Raw genomic sequence first — 15,706 nt, 5'->3', positions numbered from 1 at the left:
TGACCATCCGTCTGCTTTCAGCCTTTCAAGCCTAGATATATGACATTTGACGATCAATATGGCCACCCCCGAGCCTACCAGCCCCCCTAGGGCAACAAGCGCAGCAGCTCTCGAGCCATCTGATTCCAGGCAGAATTCAGCACGGCTGAATAGGGATGAACGGATCCGAGTATTAACCCTTCGAGATGCTGGATTTACATATCTTCAAATCTCTCAGCAGCTTCAAATTAGCTATCGCCAAGTCCAATATACGTGCCAAAGCCAGCAAGCAACCCCTAAAAAGGCCCGTGGCAACCCTCCGAAGCTCTCCGAGGCTGAAGTTCATCATATTATCGAATGGATTACTTCTTCGAAGCGTACGCGACGTATGCCTTATTATAAGGTTATACAAGAGCTTAACCTATCTATTGGAAAGCACGCCCTGGCTCGAGCTCTTAAAAAACGAGGTTATACACGATGCAAGGCTCTTAATAAACCTCCTCTATCAGATAAACATAAACAAGTACGTCTTGCCTGGGCCCTAGAGCATTTGAATTGGACGACTGAACAATGGAATCGTATCCTTTGGTCTGATGAAACATGGGTTACTTCAGGATTTCATACGAGAATCTGGGTAACTAGAAAGGCTGGTGAAGAGTTAGAAGGGACTTGCATACGATCCTCTCCTGCACGGAAACGTGGATGGATGTTCTGGGCTACTTTTCATGGGAATAACAAGGGTCCGTGTTTATTCTGGGAGAAGGAATGGGGAACTATTAACTCAGAGAGATATTGTCAACGGGTTATACCAATTATTGATGGCTATATTCGCTTATTACGAGACGATATCTGGCTTCAATTTATGCAGGATGGGGCACCTGGCCATGCGAGTAAGGAGACTCTCGAAGAGCTTCATTCTCGTGGGATATATCCAATTTATTGGCCAGCATTCTCACCTGATCTCAATCCAATTGAAGCAGTATGGAATTGGATGAAGGATTGGATTCAAGAACAATATCCAGATGATGAGCAACTTTCTTATGATCGACTCCGTGAGATTGTACGAGCTGCTTGGGATGCACTGCCTGAGCAGTTTTTGAAGGAGCTCATTGACTCTATGCACGCTAGATGCCAAGCTGTAATAGATGCTCGAGGTGGTCATACAAAATATTAGATTAGTAATCAGATATGACTGGCAGAATTCATTGGATTTCAACCCCTGTAAAAAAGTCGTGCTAACAAAATTACCGGCCCCAACCATAGTAAGGCAGACCTGTATTATCGTGTCTTTTTACGCCTGATTCCCATTTTCAGGCGTGTCGTCTTATATTGGTCTGTAAGATGTGAGCTTTGACTGGTTATCGCGACGTTACCATGTGGGTACTAGGGCTATTATTGATCTCTGGTCTCGTAATGTATCACCAATAGAGATTTTCAGGAATAACATCATGAAACATTCGTTGTCTTCGATATATTAATGTTTTGTAAGGATCCTTTTGCCAATTTTATTTCTTGTCGATTCTAATTCGCTGATTATTCTTGCCCAGCCTTATCAGTTATTATACATCTATGTAATACTACCGGTCACAAAGTATGTTAAATCTGGGTAAATTGAAGTTGATAATAGGCATCCATAGTAATTATACGTATCCAGAAAAGCATGCTAAATCTAGTCAAATTTGATACATTACCTAGGTGCTACGTCGTAATAATCAACACAATCTATTTCAGTAGTTTGCATTGAGCTGTTGAACAGCTCAGTGTTATCACTAACAAAAATGATGGGAGCTAGATAAGTCAATCTCGTATTTTAAGTAACTACGTACTTATTTTGATTTGGAGATGATTTTTTTTATCTCTATACCCGGGCCCATCCCCAGCCGAAAAAGGTGGAGATGGAGGCGACGAGTACAGGTTATCCACAGATCGTGGGTTTGTTTACCAACTCTATACTTGGTTCGCAAAGTGATATTTCATGGGAGTGACAACTGGACTTGTCAAAAGACGCGTCTAAACCGCATACTACTAGCTAGAAAACTACGTATAATTGCTATAGGTAAGGAATTGAGATTTGAAATCAAAATAGAAAAGGCGGGCGGGTGGCTTACCGATTACTAAAACCAATCAGAACGCTGCGAGCCCGAGAAACTTGGCTAGATGAAATCCGTAGCACGTAGATGGACAAGGACTCGTCTCTCATCATACCAGTTGCTATTTGTACCAAAATCTATCTCGTTAAGCAAGGATGATGGATACTGCGATCACTTTCGAGACCACAACTGATAGCGCTTCATATCCCCAACGGTACCTCAAATCCTGCGATGCGTGCCGCACGGGAAAGGTTCGATGCCTGCCGGATGCAAGCAGTATTACTGGTGCCTGCTATCGCTGCGAAAAATCCAATCGGTCATGCACCTTCTCGCCGGTTAAAAAACGCAAGTCGCGCAAGGGAACACAATATCGAATTGCTGAATTGGAGCGCGAAATTCTAGCGATGCGACAATCGTGGAACGTGAATGAGAAGTCTACTACTTCATCCCCCCAAAGTAGTATGGAACAAGCAAACGTTCCCACCCAAAATACTTTTGCGGTTTCTGTTGATAACAAAACGGCGTTTGAGCATACGCGGGTGTCAAATTCTGGGCATGAAGTGAAGGCTGAGCAATTCAGCTCATTGGGGCCGGATGTTGTCGATCGGGGAATTCTGTGTGAGGAAGAAGCGGATGCTCTTGTGATTGCATACCGTACGCACATGAGTCATACCTACTCTGGGGTGATGATATCACAGGATGTTTCAAGTTCAAGCATGAGACGATCCACGCCTGTCTTATGGCTAGCGGTTGTCGCGGCCGCAGCGCAAGAGCGAGCCCCTGAGCTCTGGGCAAAACTTAACCAGGAACTCAGGCAGATCCTGGCCTCATTCGTATTTGTGGACGGTAGTATGTCTCCGGAGCTGATCCAAGCAACATTTATTACTCTCATCTTCTATAATCCACCGACTCAATTCTCCAAGCATCTATTCTTTCAGTTGGCAGACCTTGCTGCAAGCATGGTAATAGGCCTCGGATTCGCATCCAAAGAGCCCCCTGCTGTTCATGGCCTTGAATATAGTGTGCTGTCCGATAACGGTGCAACCTGTTTATTCGAGAAGAGTAGGTGCTTGCTGGCAGCTTACATATACAGCACGGGGTAAGTCACTACAGCTTTTTTCCGTGGTATTTTGTGTTGACGGCTGTAGACTTTCAATAAGATCCAGACGCACAAGTGTTCTTCCTTATAGCAAGTGGATTGATGAAGTGATTCGTTTTCTGGAGAAATCCGAGAAATTGAGCGATAAGCGGTTGTCCAAATGGGCCCAACTAGCTCACATCGCCGAGGACACGGCTGATTGTCTTGGCTTCAAAGACGCGAGTGTCTCGATCGTCATACCTGCAACTCGTCTATCTCCTATACTGGGCAATTTCGAAAAGAAAATGAAGGAATGGTATGTAAATTTGGACGTTGGAGTTAGAAACGGTCAGTGACCCTAAATTATTCGACATGTCGGAAATATATTTTTAATCCTTGTTAGACGCTTTAAAGCTTGATTATCACTCAACTTTGATGACTTTGTAAGTAATTGCGCTGAATTTAAATAATCAAATAGTCTCTGATACCATGTTCTAGTCACGAGTTAGTGTTGGCTGGGGGGAAGCACGATGCGGCCGATTTCAAGAAGTCTCATTTCACCTTTCCCGAGATAACACTGGACGACGGCGTTCGGGACGATTTGTACACGGCGCCATCCTTCGCCATAATTTCAATTCTAGAGTGTATCTCGTCCGCTCACGACAGCCTCAAAATAGTTACTGATATGAGTATTGACCAGTTAAGGCGAGCGCCAAACGTGCAATTGTTCCGTGCCTTCTACGCTCTAATTATTCTGCTTAGGGTGTGGCTTTATGTCTTTAAGCACAATCTTGAGGACCAGATACAACCGCAGAATCTTCAGCTTGATTTTTTTATCGATACACTTTCCATGAGGCTGATGACTGCTTCGGATTTGGGAAAGTATAAAATCCCAGCCATGTGGAGTAGCATGCTGGAGAAGAGAGCGAAGCGGTGTTACTGTCAGTTGCGAGATTGTCTGACTGTTCATCTATCAGGGCGTATGTCAAATAATTCAGATATGAACTCGAGGGCAGCACAAATAGCTGGAAAAAAGGCAAACGAAGCATCCTATTCGAGTACAGGGCAGCCTTGGACACTAGATGCGCAATGGTCAGAGCTGAGCTCGACTAAAAACTACCCTTCGCCTTGCGAAGAAGGATATGAAACGCAAAGATCTCAGGCAAGCTCTGCTCCGTCTGATCCAACTTCGGCCTTTATGCTATCAAACGCAATGTCCGTTCCTGAACTCAACTATTCATTTCCTTTAGAACCACTGGGATTTGCCGATTTTGAGTTGGAAGACATCGATAATCTCATCCATCAGCTTATGCCATAATTCCCGAAGATTCCGTGTTTAAAACCACATGTTAAGATGCCAGTTAGTAATATCAGTTGTTGCAGAATCTGGGAACTGTAATCATCATGTGACGTTTTGCCTCTGATTTATTACTTTCATGTATTTTCTCACCATTCTCTTGTTAGTGAATCAAAATCTGACGATTTATAAAAGAAAAAATAGAGATTTATCAGGCGCTTTCTTTCTTCCTGAGATGTCTCTGCCACTATTTACATTCAGAACCACATGGAGAGTGACATTATATCTTCGTAGGACAAGCGGACAATAACAATCAACCACAATATGCATTCAACCGGAACACAACCTGCCAACATGGGGATATGTTGATCTAGAATCAGGATGTTATTCTTTCGCGTCTAGTGAAGGGCTATCCCAAGCCTAGTTATCATTATATCCACGATTATCATTTTAATTGACCTAGGCTCGCCTTCTGCGAATGAAAGCGTCGGTTTATCTACGTCTAGGTCGCTAGCACTAGTCACGTAGAACAGCTATTCCGACGAGCTGACGAGTCTGATCAATATGGTATGGAATTCCTGATATTGATGACTGCCCCCCAAGAGTAAGGGGGACGGGGAGTGGCTAACTACATATATACGCGGCACGCACGTGCCGCGTTAGACTAACTGATATCCAGTGCCGAAACGCGCTAGGTTTGATATTCACGTTCCGACACTGGCAACTCTCTAAGAAATAGGAATAGGACGACGAGCGGTACAGGATTGACAAAGCAAAGAAATTGGTGTAGCTTTCGTTGGAGGGGTTGTAGACCTTTCCACCCATCCATCCACATTGATATTAAGCTTATTTGTGTCGATGAGTGCCTGTAAAGCGCGACATGGTTTGCTCTTTGTCATGGCGTCGGCTAGATTGCTTTCACCGTCAATCCACTTGATCTCTGCAATTTCTTGGCGCTCGTATGACTGTCGGAGGCACATGAGGTCAATCTCGATATCGGGCTGGTAATTGCCGATTTCGTTGGGGGCGTTGTGCAGGCCTTGCCTGGGGTGTAGATGTGTCTGGCTCGTCGTCTTGAGGTGTGGGTGGTGTTGAGTTTATGCCTAAAGGTGCCTCAGGCTCTTTATTTGTATGCTCCGAATTGGTGTCTTGGTCGTTCTCATCTAGTGCCTTGTAATACAGCCTCACAACAGTTATACAGAATTGCTTTGGTCCATCTGAAAACTGGATTATACACGTCTCACCCTCAACACTTAGTAATTTGTATGGGCCTTTCCACTCTCCTGCGTAGCCGGTGTTTCCTTCCCTCCATACGCGTACATCTGAATTTATTGGCAGAAGATGTACAGCTGTTGACGCAGGACCATTACACGTATTAAGGGCATCTTGAACCTGTCATTCGGTATGTAGTTTTCAGACCTCTGTCATTGCCTTTTTGAGTGCAGCAGCACATTATATAATTATAGGTGCAGGAGGGTCATATTCTACCATTCGTGGGTAAGCTCCAAAAACAAGGAGCGTAGGGACTAAACCATCTGAGCCAGCTATATCGTTGATAGCCTTGACAGCCATCTGTAGAGCAGCGTCTTTAGGTAAATCTAGTAATTCCTTTTTAATAATTTCATATGAGCGGCGAATCATGGCATGGTATCATTCAACGGTTCTAATTAACCAATATGCTTCGACTGGTACTGTTTTGATGATTGTGCCTACAGCTGAAGTAGATTGTGAGAATTCCCTGCTTATAAAAGTCTTTCTAGCATCTATGATAACTAAGTCTAGGGGTCCCAGGTACGTGTTAATCCAGATCTTTCGGAGTGTGTCCTATACAACTTTTGTTGAGATATTTGACAGCCACGCAGTAGCATTAAAGCATGTTGCTTTGTTGACAATGTGAAGTACAGGGTCTCCATCAAGGTATATAATATTAATAATGATAGAGTGATTGAAGTCAATATCTTTATGCAGTGTGAACCAGAATCGTCTAGGTGACTTGTCGTACATTTAACAATAGTGACAGAATTTGCGAATGTGCTTAATTGCTTCCTTATTGGTTTTATAGCCCGCACGTGTAAGTACACAGCAAAGTCTATCAGTTGAAGAGTGGCCAAATTGGCAGTGTAGGCGTCGTAATTCAGTATCGGTGAGAAGGCAGGGGTTGTGGTCAAATAAAGCAAGTAAGTGAGTATGGTAGGAGTAATCCCATACAAGAAATGGATGGCCAAACTGATGAATAACTGGTGTTATTTTTCCTATTTTCTTATTGACAAGAAGATTGCAGGTATTATCAAAATAAAGTTTTAGTCTGTCAAGTTCGTACAGCGATATTAGGAATGGTGTTGTGGTTGTCAGGATATAGAACCATATAGTACCAATAGGTGTAGGCACATCGATTGATCCTATTGACTGATAGGGATTGCCAGGTCCAAATTGAACTGTTGCCATGCCAGCCGTTGTAGTATTAATATCGATATTTCTAATGATTCTCTTGTAAGCAAGGTATTGCCCATATCCGGCTGTAGAGAGTTGCGCAGCGCCAGTGTCGATAACAATACCCTTAAAGCTTTCTGACGAATAGCAGCCCTCATTTAGATAGACATGACTTGACTTGGGGGTTAGAATCTTAGGAGTTGCTTTATTAGTTTTGTACAAATCAGTTTCCAAGTCAGGCTTTAGGAATAGTAAGACAATCCAGTGCGAAATGGAACAGTTTACTAGTTCCATGGTTATTGATGGACCATGGTTCGTGTCGTTGTCTTTGTGCGTTGTAAAGAATGTGGCTGTGAACAGGGTTGACGAGGCATCATGTGTAGGTCTGGATTTGTAATTGTCTGTTAGAATAAGGTCATTAGCAGCTAATAAGAGTTCCTCTGGTAGTTCCTCATCGTCATCCTCTGTGCCCTCGTAGTCGGCAATATATTGATCAATATGCTTGTTAAAGTGGTCCAAATAACGGTGTTTCGAATCCGCTCTTTTCTTGGGCATGTGACGTGTTGACCAGCAGTCAGGTTTTTGACATACAAAGCACTTTTTCCTGCCTCTTTGATTGGAGTGCTGTTGTGGTGAATAGCCTTGAGAGAGTGAGCGTAACTGTTAGTTGTAATACTGTCGATCTGTAAAGTATATGTTAGTACTAGGGTTTATAGTATAGTGCCCATTCATGGCTTTTATCATGTCCTCGTACTAGCTAATACCTGATTGTAAATTGCAGGTTAGTCCAGGAACTGTATCTTGTTGCTTTGAAGTTGCAAATTAGCATATTGGATGTGTATGAGTTGCCTGTAAAAGTCTTGCAAGGTAGAATTCTTCGTTGCGCAGTTTTGGAGCTAGACGGTCATATAAACTTACAAGTTCTGTTAGCATTATGTTGAGACACGCTTTTAATGTCTTCTCTAGGTTCTCATCAACCATATTTTGAAGCGAAATTCCGCTCCACTTATCCAGTACGGTTCGATGATATTCCGGGCCTTCGAAATAGGCATGAATTCCTTCAACGGGGTCACGGTCACTTGCTTCCTATATTTTCTTATTATCATAGTAAAAATCCAAGGCTTGGCCTTTAAGCATTGTTAGGAAAGCAAGTTTATACGCATTCTTTAGTAGGGATAGACGTTCACAGGAGTCATTGAAGATTCAAAGCTTTGACCTATAGGAATCCTCATTTCTACCGTACTTTTGGTTGTCTGAATATATCTTTGTGAGTTGAATAAGTGCCTGAGAAACAGATTGTATTGATAGTGCGAAGATAGCCAAATTTGGGGCTTATTCGACTTCAGTTAATAGCTCTGGTTCGGTTCGCGCCCATTGACTTTAATCTTGTAGTGTGTCGTGTCTTGTTACTGGGGGTGCAAGATATTGAATTTGTCATTGACTTTGAGATCTTGTGAGGGGTCCCTCTCCAGTTTGGTTTTGTGCCTCATTAGTGCCATAGTTTGAGGGTTAATTATATGTATTGATTACTGTTTCGAATTGATCATTAAGCACCTTTGACTCAATTGTATTGCCTCGTCTGAGGTGGCGAATGACTTCCTCCTTAGTCCATGGGCAATATTTTTCTGTAGAGAGTAGAGTATAGAGTTTTTCAGCTTCATCGTTCTATTCATTGTTAGTAATATATACACCATTAGTTTGAAGCAAATCAACTAGTTTTCCGAGTTCGGTGACGGACACGGTATTGAAGTTATTCAAAGTCCACTTATCGAAGTCTTGTTTGAACGCTCTTAACAGACGTGAATTGTATGTGTTCGTATATTCTTTTATCTTCGCCTTGACGGTAGCGTTGAGTGTCTTCTTTTCTGTTATCGCCTGGTCGGTATCGTTGCCACTTTGTCCTGCCATTTTGATGATTTGTATCTGCGAGACCAGATCCAGAGATTTGGTGCGTTGTTCGGTGCGTGGGTCGACACACCGTAGATTGTACGTAGGCTTCGTACGTCAGGTTCTTGCAGGTCGATTCTGACGGAAAGTCCGAATCCGTAGGCTCACTACGTTGATTCCTACCTAGTGCTAATACCGAGAGTTTTCTCGCGTAGGCCTCTAGCGTAGGTTCGTGACGTAGGCTTATACGGGGGATCTAAGCGTAGAATTCGTACAGGAATAATCCTTCGTGCGTAGGTTCGTACAGGGAGTTCGTAGGTTCGCAAGACTCAGTAAAGAGTTCACAAAGGGTCGATATATGGGGTTGGATATATCGGTGAGTCGATATACGAGTGAACGTATACTGTAGGGTGTCGAAGAAAGTGTATTTTGTTAGGACGCTTGCACTAACGTTGGAATAGGGGCTCGTAGATAAATGTCTGATCTGCGGCCACTGATCAGTGTCGGTTTATCTACGTCTAGGTCGCTAGCACTAGTCACGTAGAACAGCTATTCCGACGAGCTGACGAGTCTGATCAATATGGTATGGAATTCCTGATATTGATGACTGCCCCCCAAGAGTAAGAGGGACGGGGAGTGGCTAACTACATATATACGCGGCACGCACGTGCCGCGTTAGACTAACTGATATCCAGTGCCGAAACGCGCTAGGTTTGATATTCACGTTCCGACAGAAAGAGAAGTGACTTCATTTTTGTGCGTGTCAGATGGTTTGCTATGTTCGTGCTGACCGTGTTTATCCATGATGAAAGTTGAAGTCTTAGAAGAGTTTTTTCAGTAGGAGATCCGAAAAACAGGCTGACAGTGGAAAGGTCCGCACTCCGTTTTCAATAAATCGTCGTTTCTAGAATGAATATACTTAGTGCATGAATTCATAACGAGATACATACTTCCAATTCCGTGCTATTTCTCACCAAAAAAAAAAAAATAAAAATGTTGGTTTGTGGGAGCAATCGAGATGCCTCACTCCGACGCACTGAGCCGCAGGGCGTCACGTGACCTCGTCTAGGATAGAGGGATGTAAGACCGCGTCGGGGCGTGAGTTAGATAGCTACAATCACACACATTTTGAACCCATACAGAATTGCAGTACCTGCTAACCATTCATGTACATATGTACATTAACGTGTACACGTGCTTTATGCACCCACACTGATCAGTCTTGGTTGCAATATCAAGACAGATTGGCAAGGTCCTAGGTTCTTTCTTGTAATTACTTGTGGTTATAAAGAACCTGGTTCCAGGCTTCGTTGACTGCATCACGAACCAAGTGGAAGAGGGAGATTCTGCAGCGTTACATCTCTGACAAACTGAATCTTTGCTACAAGACTTTCCCCCCTAAGAGATAATCTTAGGCAGTCTGTGTTAGAAATAGGTTAATCCTATGGCGTCAATATTCCATAATACTGCCCTATCGCGAGACCACGTCGTTGACACGTTTGAAAGTCAACACCAAATAATCAATCATCAAGATAACCGAGTCAACCTAATAAGGAAATCACCAAGATTAGTAAGAATAATGGCTTCCCAAACCCTTGATAATTCAAGACAACCACTGCTAAGCAATGACCCTGAAGTCTTTGGGTCTGCTACTAGCTATTAAAGCGAAGCTGAGTCAGAATCTACTAGAATTCCTGACGACAACTTTATGACAGAGACTGGATTTAACACTGTCACCGGGCATAAAAAGATTGATCCAACCTTGTGGGAAAAGGATGCTGGACCGGGGGACAGTGTAGAAGCGTTGGTCAACTACACAATAAGGGCCATGTACGAGGCTGCTATTAGTCATTACTTTGACCGTGAACTATTCAAATGGCTTCATGATTACTTCAAAGAATGGACTCTGGTCGAATTCAATAAGCTTGACAGGACCACGAGAAGCAAGCTGAAAGACTTCCTTCAGATACGTGGTGTTTATTTGGACCATAGAGGTAAGAAAAACATCTCAGAAGGATTAGTCAAATTGCTTCAGATGGATATTCCCCCAAGATGGCCAGATGACATGATCGCCGGCAAGAAATTTGACTCAAGATCAAGGATGGCCTTAGGTCAATAAGCTCAGTTAACACCAAGGAGTGACACCACCCCACCGGCTAAGAGAATTGAGAATCATAATAGGGATCACCTTATTGGATTGCCTTATTCTGACAAGGAAAAGGAAGAGACAACACTTGGGAGAGATCCAGAGAGAAGAATCAATAATAACCCCCTACAGCTGGAGACTCATGTCCGAGATCTTGATAGTCGTACACCCTTGACTGGTGCCAACGCAGTGCCAATAGGGACACCGGCCCCTAGTCTAATCAAGATATCTACCACACCACCTCCGCGTCCCTCTACGTCGTTGACATCTGCGAGGCAACTTGATGAGTACATGAGATTGCCGCCTACAGAGTATGAACAAGAGGATATTGACCCATCGTTGGCCGCAAAGTTTTCCAAGGCATGGGACAAGGCAGAGAGTTATTCAGGAGAACGATATGATATCCTAGACGACAAAGTCCTTGCTTTCCTGAGAGTTTGTCGATTGATTGGAGTACAATTAACGCAATGTTGGATACTCTTTCCCAAGATGCTTTCTGGGCGTGCAAAAACCTACTACATGCACCATATTGGTTAAGATGCTTCATTTACAGATGCGTACAAAGCTATAAAGGCGTACTTTGACACGGATTCTAACCATCAGGTGTACTACCAGGACTGGACGTCGACCACATTAAAAGGCATTCTCCGTAACAACCCCAGCAAAACGCTTATGGAAGCAGTAGAAATCCTTATTGAGAAACTTCACTTGTGCCAACGTGCTCTAGGAAATGCGTACAAGGGCCAGGAACATCTAGTTGCTGCTGTCACTAGAGTCTGTCAAGATTTGCCTGAGATGAGCGACGCTCTTAGTGATCCTGCAACAAATTTTGAGACGTTGGTATCAAGACTCCGTGCCAGGGCCGCTGTGGTCTAAGGAAAGGAGTCAGCCAGTCAATATCTAACCCGAGTTAAAGCCAACTCAGCTCCCAATGGGATAGGAGAAGACAATCCGATGACGCTATACACAGATAGAAAGTTCTTAGGCCACATAAACCAGAATAATTGATAAACCCCACGTCAAGGATATCAACGCCAGGGACGTGATGATTGTAATTCCCACCAACAAGGTGATAGGAAGTGTTGGATCTGCCACAGGTCCGATTGCCGCTTGTTTAAACACTCCGACGAGGAGCGCCGCAGAGCGAGAGAGCAGTTTAATGATTATCAACGTATAGATGGTAGACGCTCTGCTTCTGACCGCACATATTGCGCCTTTATCATGGACTTTGAAAAGGGCTGTATGATTGAGTTAGATAGTGAGGAGGATGACGTTAAAGAAGAAGACGACATTGAGGACGACGCCACTGCGTATTTTATGATTAACGAACTGCAAGATCATTCCTTTATCCATTGGATAAGTGGATACCACGACGATATCGATCAGGAAGGATTCCACCACAAATTGGAGGTAAGAGAGCTTGATCAATCAGAGCGCAAGGATGGCCTCCTAGAACCTGCTTCTCAATTTGTACTTGAACACCATGAAGGCGAGATTTTCCAAGGAATTCTTCCAGATACTGGAGCAGCAAAGGTATCAACTGTTGGCCGACGTCAACTTGCTGCCTTACAGAGAAGCTATCCAGAGATTACCGTTAATAGGACCCGTATAGGAGAGCACTCAATTTGATTTGGTCAAGGTGAGAGTATTCACTCTGAGGGTGCTGTTACCATAACAACCCTAATTGGTGATGTTAATTTTTATATTATGAACACGCTAACCTCATTCTTGCTTTGCTTAGACGATATGGATAAATATGGCGCTTACCTAGATAACATTGTGAACTGCATGATAAAGGGAGACGTACAGGTCCCAATTATCAGAAAGCGAGGCCACCCATGGTTCTTCCTTGATAAGAAGCAAGCGCCAGTAACATTTCTCATAGAGATTGAGATGAGACGACTTCACTGTTGGTTTGGCCATCCTGCGGTTGACCACTTACACAAGCTTTTAAAACGAGCAGGCCATGACGATATGGATTACAACAATCTTGTAGAAATTGAGAAGTTTTGCCATCACTATCAAATGAACCAGCAGGCACCACAACACTTTAAATTCACATTGAATGATGATCGTGAGTTTAACTATGAGATTGTCGTCAATGTTATGTATTTAGATGGTAAGCCAGTGCTTCATATTGTCAATTGGGTGACGTCCTTCCAGGCCGCACAATTTTTGAAGTCTTTATCTGCGAAAGATACATGGGAAGCGCTCCGGGCAGTGTGGATTAATACTTATCTTGGCCCTCCTGATATCATCTTACACAACGCAGGAACCAATTTTGCCGCATTAGAATTCAAAACTGAGGCTAAGATGATGGGAATCCAATGTCACCAAGTGCCAGTGGAAGCACACAATGCAATTAGGAAAGTTGAGCGTTACTATGCACTACTGTGTAGAGCATACAACATTATATTGGTAGAACTAGGCGCCAGCGTCGATAAGGACGTGATCCTCTAGATGGCTATCAAAGCCGTCAATGATACCGTAGGACCAGATGGGATAGTTCTAACCATACTCGTTTTTGGCGCTTACCCGCGCATAACGACTGACTCGCCCCCATCCGCGTTAACTGCTCGACGTGCTAAGGCAATGAGAAAGGCGATGGCTAAATTAAGACGTACTGTGGCAGAGCGATAAGTCAATGACACACTTAACACCAGGAACGGCCCAATTATCACGGAAACGCTTAATCTTGTACCAGAGAGCGAAGTCAAAGTATGGTGCGAAGGAGATGGTTGGTCAGGACCGTACAAAGTTATATCAGTCAATGGCCATGATGTGACTGTAGATCTTGGAAATGGTGCTGTTGCATTCAGGGCGACGTTGGTACAGCAGTATTTACGTGATAGCAAGAATGAGAGTGATCGCCTGATTAGATTGCCTCTCTCTCCCCCCCAAGAGGATCTCAATTGCCAGGACGGTCGGTCCCAAGTCAACTTCGACCAGACTCCGAGGACTAGAGCAAGGGTAAGACTGCAAGACCATCCTACAAATCCGAATCACTATGTTGAGACTAGGGGAGTCCACGCACTGCAGACCCCCGAGATGCCTGCGTTGCCACGCCGCCGAGGACAACCGCGTGGTTCCAAAAATAAGCTAAAAGCGTACGCCGAAGTGTTCATATCCAAAAAGGAGAGAGACGACCTTGAACTTGCCATCAAGCTGCGGCGTGAAGGCAAGATCGCCACCAACGGCGCGCCGTTTGAATTATCAGGAAAAACAGAGATCAACAGCTTGATAGTAAATAGGACCTTCAAGATCCTTCACTGTGCCGATATGGACCTGCGTGGCATCAGAATTTTCAATTCCCACCTTGTCAACGAGATAAAGGGCAAGAACAAGATTCCCTATGAGAAATCTTGACTTGTTATACAAGGATATAACAACGCTGGGAAGGATAAGATCTTGACCCAGACACCCACAATCCAGCGTGCAAGCCAACGCTTATTAGTATCGCTTATCCCTACACTCATTGAGATGGGAATGGTCGTTAAGATCCAGAATATCACGCAAGCATACACACAGGCGAAGACCAAGCTCGAGCGTCTGATTATCGCCAATCTTCCCATTGAAATGCAGGATAAGTATCCACCAGATTCACTCCTATTAGTTGAAGGCCCGCTATATGGGATCCCTAAGGTAGATGTTCATTAGTTTGGAACATACCAGGCGCACCATCTTAACAAATTGAACATGGAAACCTCGATGTACGACCCATGCCTTCTTATCTCAAAGCTAGGAGACGATGAATTTAGACTTGTAGGAATGCAAACGGACGACATACTTCTTATCTGTACAGAAAAGTTCTCTAGAGGTAAATAAGCCGCGTTGCAAGAGGCAAGCTTTAAAGCGAAGCCAAAAACACGACTCTCGGAGACCAAGCCTCTAGAATTCAATGGTGCAAGAATTACCCTACAGAATGGCATTGTCAATTTACAACAGAAAGGGCAAGCAGCAAAGATCCAACCAGTAGGTATGGAAGAACGCGTACAAAAGTATGTCAAACAACGCGCACGGGGAGCCTATCTGGCTTCGATCTGCTAACCTGAAGCTGCGTATAACTTAGCCGTGGCCGCTCAGCTGCAAGAGAAGGATCGCTCCGATTCTGATTATGAGGTGTTGAATAAACGTCTCATATGGCAGGCCCAGAATCCAGAGAGAGGGCTCCGTTATGTGCCTCTCAACCTCGCCAAAGCCAGGATTATGGTTTTTACTGATGGATCCTTTGCCAATAACCGGGATTTGACTTCCCAAATCGGATTCCTGATTACCATGGTCAACGAAGACTTCTCGCAGCAAGGCCGCTTCGTCGCCACTGGCAACATCTTGCATTGGCAATCAGCAAAGTGTAAACGCGTTACACAGAGTGTACTAGCCTCTGAGGTCTATGGCCTTACAGCTGGATTTGACCATGCATTCACTATTGCTAGTACCGCCAAAATGATCACCAGTTGTCTGGATCTACCGGCAATGCCTGTAATTATTTGTATGGATTCATTTTCGCTTTATGAATGCCTCGATAAGCTTGGGACCACCAAAGAGAAACACCTCATGATCGATATCATGGCACTTTGTCAATCTTATGAGAAGCACGAGATCCACGAGATCCATTGGATCCATGGAGATGATAACCCGGCCGACGCTTTTACGAAGTCAAGCCCTAACAAGGCCCTACGGGACCTTGTTGACAGCAATAAGCTGACAGTTCGTGTTGAAGGCTTCGTTGAGAGAACCGGGAGCGATTAGGAGGCGATTCGGGGCCAAGTGGGGGACGAGATCGAAGTGGAGACGTGTTT

At 44.1% G+C, this 15,706-nt stretch overlaps 7 protein-coding genes across 7 annotated transcripts, besides 2 other annotated features; 6 read left to right on the top strand and 1 right to left on the bottom strand.

The window, feature by feature from the left end:
• Positions 1–58: 58 nt before the first annotated feature.
• On the top strand, positions 59–1,153 carry TSTA_065980 (transposable element tc3 transposase, putative; the record flags this gene model as incomplete). Its single annotated transcript, XM_002340491.1, has 2 exons — positions 59–365; positions 393–1,153. The coding sequence occupies 2 exons, from the start codon at positions 59–61 to the stop codon at positions 1,151–1,153; spliced, it is 1,068 nt and encodes a 355-aa protein (XP_002340532.1).
• Positions 143–1,150: a mobile genetic element.
• Positions 158–1,018: a mobile genetic element.
• Positions 1,154–2,145: 992 nt separating the features above from the next.
• Positions 2,146–4,611, top strand: TSTA_065970 (uncharacterized protein). The gene is made up of 4 exons (XM_002340490.1): positions 2,146–3,168; positions 3,218–3,495; positions 3,551–3,590; positions 3,646–4,611. Exons 1-4 carry the CDS (start codon positions 2,225–2,227, stop codon positions 4,463–4,465), a joined length of 2,082 nt encoding a protein of 693 aa, XP_002340531.1. The 5' UTR covers positions 2,146–2,224; the 3' UTR covers positions 4,466–4,611.
• Positions 4,612–5,428: 817 nt separating this feature from the next.
• On the bottom strand, positions 5,429–7,429 carry TSTA_065960 (uncharacterized protein; the record flags this gene model as incomplete). Its single annotated transcript, XM_002340489.1, has 7 exons — positions 5,429–5,836; positions 5,864–5,875; positions 5,933–6,052; positions 6,137–6,268; positions 6,335–6,428; positions 6,524–6,670; positions 6,765–7,429. The coding sequence occupies 7 exons, from the start codon at positions 7,427–7,429 to the stop codon at positions 5,429–5,431; spliced, it is 1,578 nt and encodes a 525-aa protein (XP_002340530.1).
• Positions 7,430–10,469: 3,040 nt separating this feature from the next.
• TSTA_065950 (uncharacterized protein) lies at positions 10,470–11,783 on the top strand (the record flags this gene model as incomplete). The annotated part of the gene is made up of 3 exons (XM_002340488.1): positions 10,470–10,755; positions 10,882–11,376; positions 11,461–11,783. The coding sequence occupies 3 exons, from the start codon at positions 10,470–10,472 to the stop codon at positions 11,781–11,783; spliced, it is 1,104 nt and encodes a 367-aa protein (XP_002340529.1).
• Positions 11,784–12,128: 345 nt separating this feature from the next.
• TSTA_065940 (uncharacterized protein) lies at positions 12,129–13,367 on the top strand (the record flags this gene model as incomplete). Its single annotated transcript, XM_002340487.1, has 2 exons — positions 12,129–12,513; positions 12,547–13,367. 2 exons carry the CDS (start codon positions 12,129–12,131, stop codon positions 13,365–13,367), a joined length of 1,206 nt encoding a protein of 401 aa, XP_002340528.1.
• Positions 13,368–14,273, top strand: TSTA_065930 (uncharacterized protein; the record flags this gene model as incomplete). The annotated part of the gene is made up of 2 exons (XM_002340486.1): positions 13,368–13,474; positions 13,571–14,273. The coding sequence occupies 2 exons, from the start codon at positions 13,368–13,370 to the stop codon at positions 14,271–14,273; spliced, it is 810 nt and encodes a 269-aa protein (XP_002340527.1).
• Positions 14,274–14,387: 114 nt separating this feature from the next.
• Positions 14,388–15,656, top strand: TSTA_065920 (uncharacterized protein; the record flags this gene model as incomplete). The annotated part of the gene is made up of 3 exons (XM_002340485.1): positions 14,388–14,549; positions 14,580–14,724; positions 14,977–15,656. The coding sequence occupies 3 exons, from the start codon at positions 14,388–14,390 to the stop codon at positions 15,654–15,656; spliced, it is 987 nt and encodes a 328-aa protein (XP_002340526.1).
• Positions 15,657–15,706: the final 50 nt, after the last annotated feature.

This window comes from Talaromyces stipitatus, genomic scaffold (genome assembly GCF_000003125.1).
Source record: "Talaromyces stipitatus ATCC 10500 scf_1105507295523 genomic scaffold, whole genome shotgun sequence".
NCBI lineage: Eukaryota > Fungi > Ascomycota > Eurotiomycetes > Eurotiales > Trichocomaceae > Talaromyces > Talaromyces stipitatus.
The sequence above is the reverse complement of the archived record's forward strand: the minus strand, read 5'-3'. Positions and strand labels throughout refer to the sequence as shown.

What these genes read in the sequence shown, in the direction of transcription:
- TSTA_065970 (XM_002340490.1), top strand. Translation starts at nt 2,225, where the DNA reads ATGATGGATACTGCGATCACTTTCGAGACCACAACTGATAGCGCTTCA. An exon ending in GCTTACATATACAGCACGGG is followed by an intron (nt 3,169 to 3,217) that starts GTAAGTCACTAC and finishes TGACGGCTGTAG; the next exon opens with ACTTTCAATAAGATCCAGAC. An exon ending in GGACGTTGGAGTTAGAAACG is followed by an intron (nt 3,496 to 3,550) that starts GTCAGTGACCCT and finishes AATCCTTGTTAG; the next exon opens with ACGCTTTAAAGCTTGATTAT.